The 20106-nt window shown below is 41.7% G+C and overlaps 1 protein-coding gene across 3 annotated transcripts in view; it reads left to right on the top strand.

The window, feature by feature from the left end:
• The window catches only part of LOC106568000 (delta-sarcoglycan), a 338771-nt gene that overhangs the window by 283725 nt on the left and 34940 nt on the right, over positions 1-20106 (top strand). For all 3 annotated transcript variants that reach the window (XM_014137970.3, XM_082960348.1, XM_014137971.3), the window contains one exon: positions 9805-9877. In XM_014137970.3, coding sequence (XP_013993445.1) covers positions 9805-9877 — 73 coding nt within the window. The remainder of the gene's footprint in view (positions 1-9804; positions 9878-20106) is intronic.

Below are 20106 nucleotides of genomic sequence, written 5' to 3'. Positions count from 1 at the left end.
CAGATATCAGCTCAGCAGCAGTGCTATTCAAGTTAAATACTACTGATGTGGAAGACCCGCAGGCCATGTAATGTGGGTGCAGCCGTAATGCCTACTGATATGTCTGGATAAACAACATAACCTCTCACTGGGAGGCCGGGTCTGTACAGACTGTGCTACATAGGCTATTTAAAAACACGTCTCACATTTGTCATCCTTTGCCCATATACTCTTCTCCATCGCCTCCCTCTATCCCACCACCAGTCGCTATGGAAGACATTAAGTGAATGTTTATGAGGCCTCCAAACACTAGTGATATATCCTGCTGCATGCTTCATAAGGCGCTGATTGATCAGCAGGAGACTGGCGGACTAGGAGGGTCGAAGGAGACGTAATGGAAACACATTGACAAAATAATTTCAGAAGGGACATTATGTGGGAACTTGGAAATAAAACTAAAATGGCTTTATCGATCTTTCACTCAATCTGTTTATGGACGTTTATGGCCGGTGCATTACAGGATGTCACTGGGAGAGTTGGCCCAGTCAGGTTCCCAATGGAGCGTTTAGGGAGAGGTGTGTGAATGTGAATGCATGTGAGTGTGCGCGTTTACAAGCATGTGAGCGTGTGCACGTGTGTGTAGGCACGCTTGTGCACACATCAAATCAAATTGTATTTGTTACATGCGCCGAATACAACAGGTGTAGACCTTACAGTGAAATGCTTACTTTCAAGCCCTTAACCAACAATGCAGTTTTAAGAAAATACCTTAAAAAAAAAGTATGAGATAAGAATAACAAATAATTAAAGAGCAGCAGTAAATACTGTAACAATAGCGGGGCTATATACAGGGGGTACCGGTACAGAGTCAATGTGCTGGGGTACCGGTGTCGAGGTAATATGTACATGTAGGTAGAGTGATTAAAATTACTATGCATAGATAATAACAGATAATAACATTTGCACGTGTGTGGTTGCCTATGTATGAAAGTCGACTAAAGTTCATAAGGTAATGTGTAAATACAAGTGAGAAGATATTGATCGATTGAATCTCATAGGCTGGTTATTGATTTAAGACCATACGTAGTATAACTAAGCTCTGATTGTACTGCAGTTAAGGCAGCAGACAGTTTGATCCTATCCAGTACTGCTCCCTATGTTGAACCCCATTGTGTTACCAGATACCCAACTATGCAGTATGCTGTATATGGGGAATATCAAACATTCACTATTACAGTGTCCATATTAGGACTGCATCACATTAACTTGCTCTCTAATTAAGGTGTGAAAGTGAAGATATTATAGACAGTGTGTGGTATGCCTAATACCAAAAAGGCACATACTGTACTGCTACAGTCCTTTCTCCTAACTAAAAGTACTGATCTGTCAGTTAGGCTGAATGGCACCACAGACTCAGCCACACACTGTGCATACAGCCAAAGGCTAAAGGCAGCCTTTTTCTTCCCACAGTGATTTTGTTTCCTGGTCTTGATCTGACTACGGCTGCAGTCTGTCTGTCCACACTGAGTCACTTTAATCATTTCTCTCCCAGGGGCTTTGATCATCTATTATTTTCATCTATGGACTGTGGCTAGCTGGCTGGTAGTAGTGTTTGAGAGAAGGCTGTCTGGGCCCTACTGTGTCAGAATGGGGAACTGATGTTGTGTTTTTTGCTATACTGCACTGGCCTTTTAGTACAGATTTTCCAGGTTCTAACTCAATGTGTTAATGCTGTGTTATGCATTTTGCCAAAACCATTCTGGGTTATGTTGTTGGTTGAATCCCTCTGACTGTATGAATACACCTACTGAAACAAACTTCAACAGACTGTACTCACCTTAAGTGTGATTTTTTTTGTTGTTGCCAAAAGAGGCCCATCATCTGTAAATCCCTCCCCAAAACTGGCTTTGACAGTACAGTATTCTGACATGCTGCTGACAGCTCATCACACACCCTCACCATGTATTCTATGAACATAGCATTACATATGGACAGCCTCTATTACTCTTCATGGATATGGTTGGCAAGTTTGAATGGTTTGTGTATCTCACCGATCAATGTAAATCTCGGCTGTCAGGCGGGGGGGCTGAGTTTTTCTCTGTCAGCATTTTCACACAAAAAAGTAATTGTGAAATTTGTTACATTTGTTACCGCTAAGCTGGCACTGTATTGACCACCTTTCTCTCCATAATATAATAGTCGCTTACCGTAGGAGACACCATAAAGTGAAATATCTCCCCATAAAAGCTGCATCACAACTTTTCCATACCATCTGAGCAAAGAGCAATGTAGAGCAATGTTTTGGCTGTGAGGCCTGGATATTTACTTGAAGGGCTCATGGCTACAGTGTAGAAATATGTATGAATGTTTTATTTTCTGCTCTGTAAGTCGGTGGGTTACTTGTGACAGGCTATTTTGGGTTGGGGACTGTGGGATGTCTCCTATCCGCTGTACACTCTTAGCACCTTTTTTTCTATCTAGAACCTGAAAAGGTTGTTTAGCTGTCCCCATAGAACCCTTTGAAAAACCCTTTTGGTTTCAGGTAGAACCCTTTCTTCAGAAGGTTATACATCCAACCCAAAAGATTTTTACCTGGAACCAAAAGGTTTCTCCTATGGGGACAGTAGAATAACTCTTTTGGAATCCTGTTTTCTGAGTGTAGAGTCTCATTAGTCTGTGGGTATATGCGTGTGCAGTAGTCTACATTAAGTTACATGTACACAATAATACAATTATTGTAAATAGTCAGATGAATATGATAGTTCGATTTAAATATTTACATGCTTTACAAGAACGATTTCCCTAATAATCCTGTTTACATGGGCACATCTGAAATCAGGCTACCTGATTGGGCTTTGATAAATGCAGAAAATCGGCAACCAAAATAAACGTTCCAACATATCCACCATGTTTTTTTATGAAGAATATTTGATTCCGACCTTCCCTGTAGCTCAGTTGGTAGAGCATGGTGTTTGCAACACCAGGGTTGTGGGTTCGATTCCCACGGGGGGCCAGCACGGGAAAAAAAATGTATGAAATGAAATGTATGCATTCACTACTGTAAGTCTCTCTGGATAAGAGCGTCTGCTAAATGACTAAAAATGTAAAAATGTAAAATTCTGAGTTCGGACATTTAAAGTTTGTATGTGAAAACTATTTCAAAGATGCATACTTTCAGTTTTTCAGAACTCACTTGCGCAAAAGTAGGAAGCTCGCCTGCTCGTGCTAGCACATGCGCAGATCAACGTTGATTAAGGCGTTTACATGTCCAATAGTTGGAAATATTGCTCAGAAAATCTGGGGCCTCATTTAGAACCGTTGCGTAAATTTCACACAAAATTTTGGGATGCTCCATTTCTGAAAAGTCTGCGCATATACTGTACAAAAATATTAAGAATTATAAACTTGGCGCAATCCATACATACATGTTTCCCGTTATCAATCAGAACTTTCGTAAAACTGTGCATGCGTGAATGAGCCTGAAAACTCAACCTGAAAAACGCCTCCATTCACCTTTAATGGTCACATTAACGGCCTTTATTTGCTGTATAATTTTTAACTATTGTGATTAGACCAGAGCATGCAAAAGATGAATCTTTGTTCAATATTTAGTTTATCAATAGTTTATTGGGTTTATATGTCCTGTGTTGGTATAGGCTCTGAGATTAAATAGACAATGATGTTATGCTCTTATCGCACAGCAATGCTGTAGCCTACCCATACTGTCAAATATTTTACATACTGGTCTATTTACTTTGTTGGCAGAATGTTTTAATCTTTAGCAGTAATTTATGCTGTATCTGGAAAAGGACTGTGTCAGTTTCTGATGGAGAAAACAATGGCAAATTGTCAGGGACCTGTATGCAGAATGTTTTGAATTCAACAATGTTTTATATCAACTTTTCCCCCAACCTAAATATGATGGACTGCTTTTGAATTCTGAAATATTGTAGGGCAGGCTACAAAAAAAATGCAATTACAGTACTTACAAGAAATACAACTGTAACTACTGTGTGTTTTTGTTCTACTTTACTTTGTAATTTATGTTTTATAGTACTACTGGTATTCATTACTGCATTGTTGGGAAAGAGCAAGCAACAAAGGTATTTCACTGTAGGCTATTTGTGCACATGACAATAAAACTTGAAACTTGATACATACTGTAGGCCTACTTCAATGTAAAAGATTAGCAATTCAATTTGACTGTATACCGATATTATAAACTGCGCTGCCTATGATATTGCAAAACTTAATATACATATAGCCTATCTATTTACTAGGCTACTAGGTCCAATTAAATGAGAGATGCGCATGGTAATTTGTTGTATGTCTCCATTGGGAATATGAACCCATCACGGCCAGAAAAGGTGAGGAATATATTCTGCAATGGTTATGAAATTCCTATGTCTAATTATTTTAGATTCTAAATATAAAAACACAGATTTTCGCTCTTCTCACTAATGGCAAATGGTTACATTCTTGTTAATAGGTTTTCCTATTAGAATTCTTTTATGAATAAGCTTTTCATCATATCCCCCAATTTCACAAAATACTTACTTGCCAGCTTGCAAAACAATATTTCAACCGCTAAAGTTTGCAGGGTGGCACATTCTCACATCAAGTAAAATTTAAATAAATGCCAACTTTTGCGCGAAAACTAGCACATGCAAAGGGGGTATATTTTGTACATAGCCATAGTTTATAAATGAGGCCCCAGGTCTTTTAATCAGCGTATACTTACCTTGATTTTGACCTTAAGCTGATTAAGATAAGCAGAGTAACGTGTTACCATGACAAAAGAAATAACCAGCCAACTGCCATAATCAGTTCAATATCGAATTACTAGTGTGCATGTAAACGTACTTGGTGTATAACTGTGGGTAGAGATAGTTTACTCTATGCATATGAATGGTCTGATGAGGGTCTGGCTCCTTTGTATCATCTCTTAATGAACCCTCATCCCTGTGGGAGTTCACACAAAGTGTATTCGGAAAGTATTCAGACCCCATGACTTTTCCCACATTTTGTCAGGTTGGATGGGGAGTGTCGCTGCACAGCTATTTTCAAGTCTCTCCAGAGATGTTCTATAAGGTTCAAGTCTGGGCTCTGGCTGGGAAACTCAAGGACATTGAGACTTGTCCCGAAGCCACTCCTGCATTGTCTTGGCTGTGTGCTTAGTGTCGTTGTCCTTTTGGAAGGTGAACCTTCGCCCCAGTCTGAGGTCCTGAGCGCTCTGGAGCAGGTTTTCATCAAAGGAACTATCTGTACTTTGTTCCATTAGTCTTTCCCTTTCCTAACCAGTCTTCCAGTCCAATCTGCTGAAAATCATCCTGACAGCATGATGCTGCCACCACCATGCTTCATCGTAGGGATGGTGCCAGGTTTCCTCCAGACGTGATGCTTGGCATTGAGGCCAAAGAGTTCAATCTTGGTTTCATCAGACTAGAGAATCTTGTTTCTCATGGTCTGAGTGTCTTTTAGATGCCTTTTGGCAAACTCCAAGAAGGCTGACATGTGACTTTTACTGAGGAGTGTCTTCCGTCTGGCCACTCTACTGTAAATTCCTGATTAGTGGAGTGCTGCAGAGATGGTTATCCTTCTGGAATGTTCTCCAATCTCCACAGAGGAATTCTGGAGCTCTATCAGAGTGACCATTGGGTTCTTTGTCAACTCCCTGACCAAGGCCCTTCTCCCCCGATTGCTCAGTTTGGCCGGGCAGCCATCTCTAAGGCAGTCAGCTCTTTCCCAGATCTGTTCCTCGGCACAATCCTGTCTCGGAGCTCTACAGACAATTTCTTCGACCTCATGGCTTGGTTTTTGTTTTGACATGCACTGTCAACTGTGGGACCTTATATAGACAGGTGTGTGCCTTTCCAAATCATGTCAAATCAATTGAATTTACAACAGGTGGACTCTAAATCCCCTAAAAGTGGAGTTGTTTTACATCTCATCTTATATACATTACAACACAGAAGTCCAGTGACAGTCTCATAGCCATTTCCTTCACTCCTGCTGAGGAGGTGTGACTCCCAGCAGCAAAGCTGTGAAAGTAAAAGAATGGATCAAACTTCCCCCGCGGAGCTAAGCTCTTCAAACTCAACGCAGAGCAGACCCCTGCCAAGCCTGCGCCCAAGAGGACTCTGGGATGCATACAGGAGGACCAACACTACAGTGCCTTCAGAAAGTACTCACACCCCTTGACTTTTTCCATTGTTTGTTGTGTTACAGTCTAAATTTAAAATTGATAAAATGTAGGTTTTGTGTGACTGATCTACACACAATACCCCGTAAAGTAAAAGTGGCATTAGGTTTTTAGAAATTAATTAAAAATGGAAAGCTGAAATGTTTTGAGTCAAAAAGTATTCAACCGTGTGGTTATGACAAGCCTCAATAAGTTCAGGAGTAAACATTTACTAAACAAGTCACATAAGTTGCATGGACTCACTCTGTGTGCAGTACTAGTGTTTAACATACCCCACACATACAATTATCTGTAAAGTCCCTCAGTCGAGCAGTGAATGTCAAGCACAGATTCAACCACAAAGACCAGGGAGGTTTTCCAATGGTTCGAAAAGAAGGGAATCTATTGGTAGTTGGGTAATAAAAAAAGCAGACATTGAACATCCCTTTGAGCATGGAGCATTTATTATTTACACCTTTGGATGGTGTATCAATACACTCAGTCACTACAAAGATACAGGTGCACTTTCTAACTCAGTTGCCGGAGAAGAAGAAAACCGCTCAGGGATTTCACCATGAGGCCAATGGTGATTTTAAAACAGTTACAAAGTTAAATGGCTGTGACTGGAGACAACTGAAGATGGATCAACAACATTGTACTATAGTTACTCAATACTAACATAAATGACAGAGTGAAAAGAAGGAAGCCGGTACAGAATAAAAATATTTCAAAACACGCATCCTGTTTTTAACAAGGCACTAAAGTAATACTGCATTAAATGTGGCAAAGAAATTAACTTTTTGTCCTGAATACAAGGAGTTGTTTTTGGGCAAATCCAACACAACACATCACTGAGTATCACTCTTCATATTTCCAAGCATGGTGGTGGCCCCATCATGTTGTTTGTCATCGGCAAGGGCTAGGGACTTTTTTAGGATAAAATAAACAGTATATAGCTAAGCATTGACAAAATCCTTGACGAAAACTGGGTTCAGTCTGCTTTCCAACAGACATTAGAAGATCAATTCACCTTTCAGCAAGACAATTACCTAAAACACAAATACAAATACAGTTGAAGTCGAAGTTTACATACACCTTAGCCAAACACATTTAAACTCTGTTTTTCACAATTCCTGACATTTAAACCTTGTAAAAATTCCCTGTCTTAAGTCAGTTAGGATCACCACTTTATTTTAAGAATGTGAAATGTCAGAATAATAGTAGAGAGAATGATTTATTTTAGCTTTTATTTCTTTCATCACATTCCCAGTGGGTCAGAAGTTTACATACACTCAATTAGTAATTGGTAGCATTGCCGTTAAATTGTTTAACTTGGGTCAAACGTTTCTGCTAGCCTTCTACAAACTTCCCACAATAAGTTGGGTGAATTTTGGCCCATTCCTCCTGACAGAGCTGGTGTAACTGAGTGAGGTTTGTAGGCCTCCTTGCTCGCACACGCTTTTTCAGTTCTGCCCACAAATGTTCTATAGGATTGAGGTCAGGGCTTTGTGATGGCCGCTCCAATACCTTGACTTTGTTGTCCTTAAGCCATTTTGTCACAACTTTGGAAGTATGCTTGGGGTCATTGTCCATTTGGAAGACCCATTTGCGACCAAGCTTTAACTTCCTGACTGACGTCTTGAGATGCTTCAATTTATCCACATAATTTTCCTCCCTCATGATGCCATTTCTTTTGTGAAGTGCACCAGTCCCTCCTGCAGCAAAGGACCCCCACAACATGATGCTGCCACCCCCATGCTTCACAGTTTGGATGGTGTTCTTGCAAGCCTCCCCCTTTTTCCTCCAAACATAACAACGGTCAATTGGTCAAACAGTTCTATTTTTGTTTCATCAGACCAGAGGACATTTCTCCAAAAAGTACGATCTTTGTCCCCATATGCAAACCGTAGTCTGGATTTTTTTATGGCAGTTTTGGAGCAGTGGCATCTTCCTTGCTGAGCGGCCTTTCAGGTTATGTCGATATAGGACTTGTTTTACTGTGGATATAGATACTTTTGTACCTGTTTCCTCCAGCATCTTTGTACTTTTCACACTGAAGTACGTTCATCTCTGGGAAACAGAATGTGTCTCCTTCCTGAGCGGAATGACGGCTGCGTGGTGCCATGGTGTTTATATTTGCATACTATTGTTTGTACAGATGAACGTGGTACCTTCAGGCGTTTGGAAATTGCTCCCAAGGATGAACTAGACTTGTGGAGGTCTACAATTCTTAGGTCTTGGCTGATTTCTTTTGTTTTTCCCATGATGTCAAGCAAAAAGGCACTGAGTTTGAAGGTAGGCCTTGAAATACATCTACAGGTACACCTCCAATTGACTCAAAGTATGTCAATTAGCCTCTCAGAAGCTTCTAAAGCCATGACATCATTTTCTGGAATTTTCCAAGCTGTTTAAAGGCACAGTCAACTTAGTGTATGTAAACTTCTGACCCACTGGAATTATGATACAGTGAATTATAAGTGAAATAATCTGTCTGTAAACACGTGTTGGAAAAATTACTTGTGTAATGCACAAAGTAATTACTTGTGTAATGCACTAACCGACTTGCCAAAACTATAGTTTGACTCCACCCTAAGTGTATGTAAACTTCCAACTTCAACTGTATACACTGGAGTCGCTTACCAACACGACATTGATTGTTCCTGAGTGGCCTACTGTTGTTACAGTTTTGACTTAAATCGGCATGAAAATCTATGGCAAGTCTTGAATATGGCTGTCTAGCAATGATCAACAACAAACTTGACAGAGTTAGAAGAATGTTTTGAAGGACAATGGGCAAATATTGTACAATCCAGGTGTGCAAAGCTCTGAGTCTTACCCAGAAAGACTGGGTAATTGCTGCCAAAGATGATTATAACATGTATTGACTCAGGGGGTTGAATACTTATCTAAACAAGATATATGTGTTTTTTTTCAATTAATAAAAGAAAAGGTTCGAATTTTTCTTCCAATTTGACATTACAGAGTACTTTGTGTGGATCATTGACAATTAAATCCATTTTAATCCCACTTTGTAAAGCAACAAAATGTGTGAAAAGTCAAGGGTGTGATTACTTTCTGAAGACTGTACATCAGAAGAGCTCCTCCTGGAACAGATCGTTAAGCACAGAGCTATCTTTCCACATGGGTGAGGGAGCGCTTCCCTTTGCATATTTACCCTCGCCACTTTCAGAGCGAAAAGCTGAGAGCTGTAATTTAAGAACAACCCTAAAGGAATAACGGCCCTGTAAATTTTCTCAAGTACTCTGGTACCCGACCATCACCCCGTTCCTATAATTGAAATAACCCCTTTTTTCATGGTGTTTTGGTGTCCCTACGGTGACACAATGGGCTTTGAAACACATTTAGTCAAGACCTTTGATCCGCTAGCCTGATTCTGCTTACTGTGATGCAGCACCCTAACCTAAAGGTTTATTCAATAGCATAGGGTGGGACTACAGTAGCTCAGAGCCAAAGTTAACTCTGTGGAGTAGGTGAGACCTTGTTGGACATGGCGGGCCATATAGATTTGTGGCTTCAGAGATTATGTCCATTGATTTGGCATCACAATGTGGTATTGAGCGACGGGCCGATGGCTTGCAGAGTGGGGAGGTCTCCTGGCTAATGGTGTGGTTCTGTGATTGCAGGTGCCGAGGGAGCTGTGTTCAGCAACTCTGTGGAGACGCCACACGTCAGGGCCGAGCCCTTCAAAGAACTACGGTAAAATATTTATCTTTGAATAATCCACCCTGATGCGCACACATATAGTAGATACATACTGTACATACATACATACATACATACACAAACTCACACACAGCTATAACACCATGCATCACCTTTCTCATGTTCTATGCATTTATAATCAAACAACATTCAACAAAAAAACTGTTGGGGAATTGCTGTGGCATGTTACTGGGTTGCTATTATAAAATGATGGAAAAATTGCTCCTGTCGTGGGCAGAGGACCTACTGTACAGTTTAGTTTGTGCTGGTGCATTTGGGCTGACTGAAGATTACAGGGCATTTCCCTAAGCCATGGTGTGTCGCTCAGCGAGAGTGAGGGTGTGATTTGGATTATTGCCTGTGAAATGATTTACTAACCCAGGGTTTTCCAAACTCGGTCCTTGTGACCCCAAGGAGTGTACATTTTGTTTTTTGCCCTTGCACTACACAGCTGATTCAAATAATTAACTAATCATCAAGCTTTCAATCAGATGTGTGGTGTTTGGGCAAAAAAACGAAATGTGCACCCCTTAGGGTCCCGAGGGCCGAGTATGGGAAGCCCTGCTCTAACCCCATACATTCTACCAATGTCAACCATTATACGCTGAAAAAAAATACAAAAGCAACATTTAAAGTGTTTCTTGAGCTGAAATAAAAGATCCCAGAATTGTTTCATACACACAAAAAGCTTATTTCTCTAAATGTTGTGCACACTTTTGTTTACATCCCTGTTAGTGAGTATTTCTTCTTTGCTTGTAACGGTCGTCATACGTAGTGGACCAAGGCGCAGCGAGTTGAGTGCTCATAGTGACTTTATTTAATACTGAACAAACAAAACGATCGAACGAACAGGATTGCAGGCTAAACACACAGCTATGCAACAACAACTTCCCACAAAGGGACAGGTGAAAACAGGCTACCTAAGTATGACTCTCAATCAGCAACAACGATGTACAGCTGTTCCTGATTGAGAGCCATACCAGGCCAACAAAGAAATACACAACAGACTGAGCATAGAAATACAAAATATATAACATAACCCAAAAACCCCGGAATACTCTAACCAAACACCCCTCTACATAAACACAGATACTAACAAACCCCGAACCACATAAAATAAATATCCCTCTGCCACGTCCTGACCAAACTACAATAACAAATAACCCCTTTACTGGTCAGAACGTGACAGTACCCCCCCCCCCCCAATGGTGCAGACCCCGGATGCACCTCACACAAAAACTAAACACAAAAATAAACCCCCCAAACTAAAGGGAGGGAAGGGAGGGTGGCTGTCATCACCGACGGTTCCCGTGCTACACCCCCCCTCCCCAATCCTCCTACTGTGGAGGTGGCTCAGGCTCTGGCCTTAGTCCCCCACCTAACCTGTCCACCCCCGCTGAATACCTCTGGCTGAGGCACGTCGTTGTAGACCTCGGGCTGAAGCGCTTCGCTGTAGACCTCGGGCAGAAGGACGACTCTGGAAGCTCCGGACTGTAGGGCGACTCTGGAAGCTCTGGACTGTAGGGCGACTCTGGCTGCGCCGGTTCCGGACTGTAGGCCGTCTCACTCGGCTCCGGACTGTAGGCCGTCTCACTCGGTTCCGGACTGTGGGCCATCTCTAGACGGGGCATTGTCGCCGGACACTCTGGACGGGGCACTGTTGCCAGAAGCTCTGGACAAGGCACTATTGCCAGAAGCTCTGGACAAGGCACTATTGCCAGAAGCTCTGGACAAGGCACTATTGCCGGAAGCTCTGGATGGGGTACTGCCGTCGGAAGCTCTGGACTGGGCTGACGCACTGGAAGCCTGATGCGTGGGGCTGGTAGTGGAGGTACCAGACTGGAGACATGCACCCCAAGGCTAGTGCGAGGAGCAGGAACAGGACGAGTTGGACTGGGCTGACGCACTGGAAGCCTGGTGCGTGGTGCTGGCTTTGGATGTGCCAGACTGGAAACACGTACCTCGGGGCTAGTGCGAGGAGCGGGAACAGGATACACTGGGCCGTGAAGGCGCACTGGCGGTCTTGAGCGCAGTGCTGGCACCACCCTTACTGGCTGGATGCCCGCTTCCCCCTGGCAAATGCGGGGCGCTGGCACCGCGCAAACCGGCCTGTGAATGCTCGGCCTCAACGCCGTGCGCATCACCCCATAGCACGGGGCCTGACCAATAAGAGGCTGCTTCCTATAAGCACGGGGAGTTGGCTTGGGGCTTAACCCTGGCCCAGCCACACTACCCGTGTGCCCCCCCCCCACCCTCCCCCCAACATTTCTTGGGGCTGCCTCTCAGGCTTAAATGCCAACCGTGTGTATCGAGCCTCATACCGAGGCTCGCCTTGGCTGCCTCTATCTCCTCCGGTGGGCGACGATATTCCCCAGCCTGGTGCCATGGTCCAGCCCCGTCCAGGATCTCCTCACATGTCCAAGTTTCCGGATAGTCCACATAATTCCTCCGTTGCTCTTGACATTTGCCAAGATAATCCATCCACCTGACAGGTGTGGCATATCAAGAAGCTGATTAAACAGCACAGGTGCTTGTGCTGGGTACAATAAAAGGCCACCCTAAAATATGCAGTTTTGTAACACAACACAATGCCCCAAATGTAAAAGATTTTGAGGGAGCGTGCAATTGGCATGCTGACTGCAAGAATGTCCACCAGAGCTGTCGCCAGGTAATTTAATGTTCATTTCTCTACCATAAGCTACCTCCAACGTTGTTTTCAAGAATTTGTCAGTATGTCCAACCAGCCTCACAATCACAGACTATGTATAACCACGCCAGCCCAGGACCTCCACATCCAATTTCTTCACCTGCGGGATCGTCTGAGACCAGCCACCTGGACAGCTGATGAAACTGTGGGTTTGAACAACCAAATAATTTCTGCACAAAATGTCACAAACCGTCTCAGGGAAGCTCATCTGCATGCTCGTTGTCTTCTCCAGGGCCTTGACTTGACTGCAGTTCGGCTTCGTAACCGACTTCAGTGGGCAAATGCTCACCTTTAATGGGTACTTGCACGCTGGAGAAGTGTGCTCTTCATGGATGAATCCCGGTTTGAACTGTACTGGTCAGATGGCTGACAGCTTGTTTGGTGTCGTGTGGGTGAGCGGTTTGCTGATGTCAACATTCTGAACAGAGTGCCCAATGCTGGTGGTGGGGTTATGGTATGGGCAGGCATACGATACGGACAACGAACAAAATTACATTTTATCAATGGCTATTTGAATGCACAGAGATACCGTGACGAGATCCTGAGACCCATAGTCGTGCCATTCATCTGCCACCATCACCTCATGTGTCAGTATGATAATGCTACACAATTCCTGGAAAGCTGTCCCAGTTCCTCCATAGCCTGCATACTAACCAGATCTGTCAACCATTGAGCATGTTTCGGATGCTCTTGATCTACGTGTTTGACATTGTGTTCCAGTTCCCGCCAATATCCAGCAACTTCGCACAGCCATTGAAGAGAAGTGGGACAATATTCCACAGGCCACAATCAACAGCCTGATCAACTCTATGCAAAGGAGATATGTCACGCTGCCTGAGGCAAATGGTGGTCACACCAGATACTGACTGGTTTTCTGATCCACGCCCCTACCTTTTTCTTAAGGTATATGTGACCAATAGATGCATACAGTGCGGGAAAAAAGTATTTGATCCCCTGCTGATTTTGTACGTTTGCCCACTGACAAAGAAATTATCAGTCTATAATTTTAATGGTAGGTTTATTTGAACAGTGAGAGACAGAATAACAACAAAAAAATCCAGAAAAATGCAAGTCAAAAATGTTATAAATTGATTTGCATTTTAATGAGGGAAATATGTTTTGCAGAGGGGTCAAATACTTGACTTAGTACTTGGTGGAAAAACCCTTGTTGGCAATCACAGAGGTCAGATGTTTCTTGTAGTTTCTTGTTTCTTGTAAAATCCCTCCTGCACACATCTCAGGAGGGATTTTGTCCCACTCCTCTTTGCAGATCTTCTCCAAGTCATTAAAGTTTCGAGGCTGACGTTTGACAACTCGAACCTTCAGCTCCCTCCACAGATTTTCTATGGGATTAAGGTCTGGAGACTGGCTAGGCCACTCCAGGACCTCTTCAGCGTCTGATCCCGTTAGCGGGATCAAAATCCAGCGAAAAATCATATCGCCAATTAGCATTAAAAAAAAATCATAATTTAAAAAAATATATATATATATATATATTTTTTTTTTATAGATACACCTCTCCTGAATCGACCCACGTCGTCCGATTTCAAAAAGGTTTTACAGGAAAAGCAAATCATTAGATTATATTAGATGAGTCCATCGTAAAAAGCAGCTTCATAGCCATTTTCCGACCAACCACTTGCATCACATATAATCAAAAAACAGCTAAATGCAGCACTAACCTTTTACAAACTTCATCAGATGGCACCCCTAGGACATCATGTTATACAATGCATGCATTCTTTTGTTCAATAAAGGTCATATTTATATATAAAAACAGCATTTTACATCTCTGTCTGAGGTTGACTACATAATTTCCCCTCAAAAGCGTCCCGGTAAACAATGCTACATTTCCCTAAATTACTATCCTATAACGATTTTTTAAATGTATATTGTCAATCTAACATTTATAGATGAATATCTCTTGAGAACACCCGTCGTACCAGATTTTAAATTAACTTTACTGGGTAATCACACTTTGCGATAAAAGGAGATGCGATACTCAGAAAATTAGCTAATATACAGAGCTCGGCGCCATCTTGGAAAGAATCGCATGTCACATCTTATCTTGTATAATATTGTCAATAATCGCCTACCTTTAGTTGTCTTCATCAGAAAGCATCCCAGGTCCACAACAGATGTATTTTCGGTCAAAAAGTCCATACTTCACGTTCCATTAGCCTGATGTTGGTAGCGCGTCCTATGGCTCTCTCCAAGCGCAGGGCAGAAGTTCAGAATAAATGCAATGCTCGCGCATGTAGGTTCGTTCAAACATGTCAAACATGTTGTATAAAATAAATCTTCAGGGCCTCTAACACCAAGAGAGCCAATAAGATTCGAGGGGGATGATGTCATGGCCTTTAAAACCGTATCCAAAGGTGGGGGCAGACATGGCCGCCGGCGTCATAATGGTGATGGCCCATCCCCTGTGACCAATTTCAAACTCGTGTCATTCACTGAGTTTTGACTCTATAAGGCTCAAACCACTGTGAAAGGACTGGCGACATCTAGTGGAAGCAATAGGAAGTGCTCACTGAACCATGGTTAACGGTGTGATTAATAAGGAAAGATGAGAAGTCGAGTCCACAATTCAGAATTCCACTTCCTGTTTCAATCGGTCTCGGGGTTTTGACTGCCATTTGAGTTCTGTTATACTCACAGACACCATTCAAACAGTTTTAGAAACTTTAGAGTGTTTTCTATCCATATATAATAAGTATATGCATGCCCTATCTTCTGAGTTTGATTAGTAGGCCGTTGAAAATGGGAACGATTTTTTTTCAAAATGCGCTGTCCTTATTCTTCTTGAGCCACTCCTTTGTTGCCTTGGCCATGTGGTTTGGGTCATTGTCATGCTGGAATACCCATCCACAACCTATTTTCAATGCCCTGGCTGAGGGAAGGATGTTCTCACCCAAGATTTGACAGTACATGGCCCTGTCCATCGTCCCTTTGAAGTTGTCCTGTCCCCTTAGCAGAAAAACACCCCCAAAGCATAATGTTTCCACCTCCATGTTTGACGGTGGAGATGGTGTTCTTGGGGTCATTGGCAGCATTCCTCCTCCACCAAACACGGCGAGATGAGTTAATGCCAAAGAGCTCCATTTTGGTCTCATCTGACCACAACACTTTCACCCAGTTGTCCCCTGAATCATTCAGATGTTCATTGGCAAACTTCAGACGGGCATGTATATGTGCTTTCTTGAGCAGGGGGGCCTTGCGGGCGCTGCAGGATTTCAGTCCTTCACGGCGTAGTGTGTTACCAATTGTTTTCTTGGTGACTATGGTCCCAGCTGCCTTGAGATCATTGACAAGATCCTCCCGTGTAGTTCTGGGCTGATTCCTCACCGTTCTCATGATCATTGCAACCCCACGAGGTGAGATCTTGCATGGAGCCCCAGGCCGAGGGAGATTGACAGTTCTTTTGTGTTTCTTCCATTTGCGAATAATCGCACCAAATGTTGTCACCATCACCAAGCTGCTTGGCGATGGTCTTGTAGCCCATTCCAGCCTTGTGTAGGTCTACAATCTTGTCCCTGACATTCTTGGAGAGCTCTTTGGTCTTGGCCATGGTGGAGAGTTTGGAATCTGATTGATTGATTGCTTCTGTGGAAAGGTATCTTTTATACAGGTTACAAACTGAGATTAGGAGCACTCCCTTTAAGAGTGTGCTCCTAATATCAGGTCGTTACCTGTATAAAAGACACCAGGGAGACAGAAATCTTTCTGATTGAGAGGGGGTCAAATACTTATTTCCCTCATTAAAATGCAAATCAATTTATAACATTTTTGACATGCGTTTTTCTGGATTTTTTGTTGTTGTTATTCTGTCTCTCACTGTTCAAATAAACCTACCATTAAAATTATAGACTGATAATATCTTTGTCAGTGGGCAAACGTACAAAATCAGCAGGGGATCAAATACTTTTTCCCCTCACTGTATCTGTATTCCCAGTCATGTGAAATCCATACATTAGCGCCAAATTAATATATTTAAATTGACTGATTTCCTTATATGATATGAACTGTAACTCAGTAAAATCTTTGAAATTGTTGCATGTTTTTTAGAAACACATCTCCCCAGCCACACTTCCCTATCTAGAGCACTGTGTTGTGCGCAATCATCTCATATGACCTTGATTTAACCTTTATTTAAAGCATTTCATTTTTTATTTCAGATGGTCCAGCACCAACCTCAGACAATTTTAATTCTCATTTCTGGATAAGGATAAAAACACAGGATAAAATCTGTTATGATAGCGCGAAACACATGGCCAAGGCTCTAAATTAACATTTTTCATCGGTAGCACTGGTGCTCCCAATTTAAAAAAATTAGGAGCACCACATGGAATGTAGGAGCACCAGAAAATTGTATTTTTTTCAATTGATTGAGATACAGCCTATATTTGGCCTTTATGAATTGTAGCCACTTTTGAAACTAATATGTAACACTGCAAAGAGTTTATTATAAGATGTTGATACAAATCCCTGTTATTGAAATTCCAAAGTAATTTGAGGAGTATTAGGTTTCTACAATGTGTAAAAGCAAAATGTTCCTACTGAGATGCATTACATTATAAAATTGTACACTGTCTCTTTAAAATGTCAGGTTTGTCCTGACAAAATTCAAGAAATCTGTCATTCATTCATTGCTATGATCATTGCTTTCTTCCGGTTGTCATCTCGTACGTGTGGCAGAGCCACAGAACAGAAATGGCAAAGAATCACCCCACCCACAAGTCCCGTATGGCCCACAGGAATCGGATCAGGAAGCCCAGATCAAACCTCTATGAGTCCATGAAAGGGGTCGAAACTAAGTTCATGAAGAACATGCGTTTCTCCAAGAAGCACAATTAGAAAGGCTATAAGACAGCCAATGCAGCAGCCAAGAAGATCGCTGATGCAGCACCCGCAGGCCCTTAGACTGGATGGCTACTCTCTGAGTGTAACGGCTGTCTGAAGTAGTAGACCAAGGTGCAGCGTGGAATTTGTTCATCTTTTATTTTAGATGAAAAAAGGTACTTCACAAAGAACCACAGACGACAGCCAAACAGTCCTGTCAGGTATCCTAACACACTAAACAGAAAACATCTACCCACAAACCCCAAAGGAAAAACAGGCTGCCTTTATATGACTCCCAATCAGCAACAACGATCTACAGCTGTTCCTGATTGAGAGCCACACACGGCCAAACCAAAGAAACAAACCAACATAGAACGCCCACCCATGTAACACCCTGGCCTAACCAAAATAGAGAACCAAAAACTCCTCTCTATGGCCAGGGCGTTACACTGTGTATCTCCATGTTCCATTAACTTTTGCACAATAAAGCTATGCTTTGTAAAAAAAAATATATATATATATATATATATATATATATATATATTCACTGGTACAGTACATACATATATATATATATATATATATATATATATATATATATATATATATATATGTATGTACTGTACCAGTAAAATGTTTGGACACACCGACTCATTCCAGGGTTTTTCTTTATTTTTACTATGTTCTACATTGTAAACTATGAAATAACACATATGGAATCATGTAGTATCCCAAAAAGTGTTAAACAAATCAAAATATATTTTATATTTGAGATTCTTCAAAGCCTTGATGACAGCTTTGCACACTCTTGGCATTCTCTCAACCAGCTTCATGAGGTAGTCACCTGGAATGCATTTCAATTGACAGGTGTGCCTTGTTAAAAGTTAATTTGTGGAATGTTTTGCTTATTAATGTGTTTGAGCCAATCAGTTGTGTTGTGACAAGGTAGAGGTGGTATACAGAAGATAGCCCTAGTTGGTCCGTATTATGGCAAGAACAGCTCAAATAAGACAAACGACAGTCAATCATTACTTTAAAACATGAAGGAAGGTCAGTCAATCTGGAAAATTTCAAGAACATTGAAATGATGAAATTGGCTCTCATGAGGACCGCCACAGGAAAGGAAGACCCAGAGTTACCTCTGCTGCAGACTGGTACTGTATATATACTTACATACATATTGTGTATACACAAAAAATGCTATGATCATTGATCTCCTGAAGAAGCTATCCAATTACAATTTAGGAGACCATCTTATCCAGAGCAATTTACAGTAGTTAGTATATACATTTTCATACTGGCCCCATGTGGGAATTGAAGCCACAACCCTGGCATTGCTCTACAAGCTGAGCCACACAGGATTACCATCCCTTTTCTGTGCCACAAAATGTTTGGATATACTGGTAAAGTTACCAGGCCGTTAGCTAGCCAATGAAGTAACATGACTGAACAAAGAGTAAACAAATCAATTAAGGACTCGCGAGTAGTTTTAGAACATCCCACTACATGGTTTATGAATGTAAGCTGCAGTCCCGACGAGCCACTATAGGAAGATAAAAATGTTGCGCAGGTAATATGGTTCAGATCTTTTGACCTGGTTGGGCTTCTGTGCTGTAACGTGACACTTTCTAAGGCTTCCATTGGCTCTCTAAAGCTGCCAGAAAGCGGAATGGGGTGTCTGCTGTCTCTGGGCAAAGTACAACAGCTCTGTTTGTGAGTGGTCAGCCTGGGGACAGTGAGACTGAGATGCGCGTTCACCAGACTTCTCCATGTTTTTCTTTCTCTCTCTGAATGAATACAACGTTGCCCGGTTGGAATATTATCGCTATTTTACGAGAAAAGTAGCATAAAAATTGATTTTAAACAGCGTTTGACATGCTTCTAAGTACGGTAATGGAATATTTTGAAAAAAAATTGTCACGAAATGCGCTCGCGTGTCACCGTTTGGATAGTTACCTGAACGCATGAACAAAACGGAGCTATTTGGATATAACTATGGATTATTTGGAACCAAAACAACATTTGTTGTTGAAGTAGAAGTCCTGGGAGTGCATTTTGACGAAGAACAGCAAAGGTAATCCAATGTTTCTAATAGTAATTCTGAGTTTAGGTTGTCCCAAACTTGGTGGGTGTCAAATTACCTAGTTTTGATGGCCGAGCTATGTACTCAGAATATTGCAAAATGTGCTTTCGCCGAAAAGCTATTTTAAAATCGGACATAGCGATTGCATAAAGGAGTTCTGTATCTATAATTCTTAAAATAATTGTTATGTATTCTGTAAACGTTTATCGTGAGTAATTTAGTAAATTCACCGGAAGTTTTCGGTGAGTATGCTAGTTCTGAACATCACATGCTAATGTAAAAAGCTGGTTTTTGATATAAATATGAACTTGATTGAACAAAACATGCATGTATTGTATAACATAATGTCATAGAAGTGTCATCTGATGAAGATCATCAAAGGTTAGTGCTGCATTTAGCTGTGTTTTGGGTATTTGTGATGCATGCTAGTTGCTTGGAAATGGCTGTGTTTTTTTGTGTCTATGTACTCTCTTAACATAATCTAATGGTTTGCTTTCACTGTAAAGCCTTTTGGAAATCGGACAACGTGGTTCGATTCAGGAGAAGTGTAATAAAATGGTGTAAAATAGTTATATGTTTGAGAACTTTGAA

Source organism: Salmo salar, chromosome 13 (genome assembly GCF_965601325.2).
Source record: "Salmo salar chromosome 13, fSalSal1, whole genome shotgun sequence".
In the NCBI taxonomy this organism is placed as follows: Eukaryota; Metazoa; Chordata; class Actinopteri; order Salmoniformes; family Salmonidae; genus Salmo; species Salmo salar.
The sequence above is the reverse complement of the archived record's forward strand: the minus strand, read 5'-3'. Positions and strand labels throughout refer to the sequence as shown.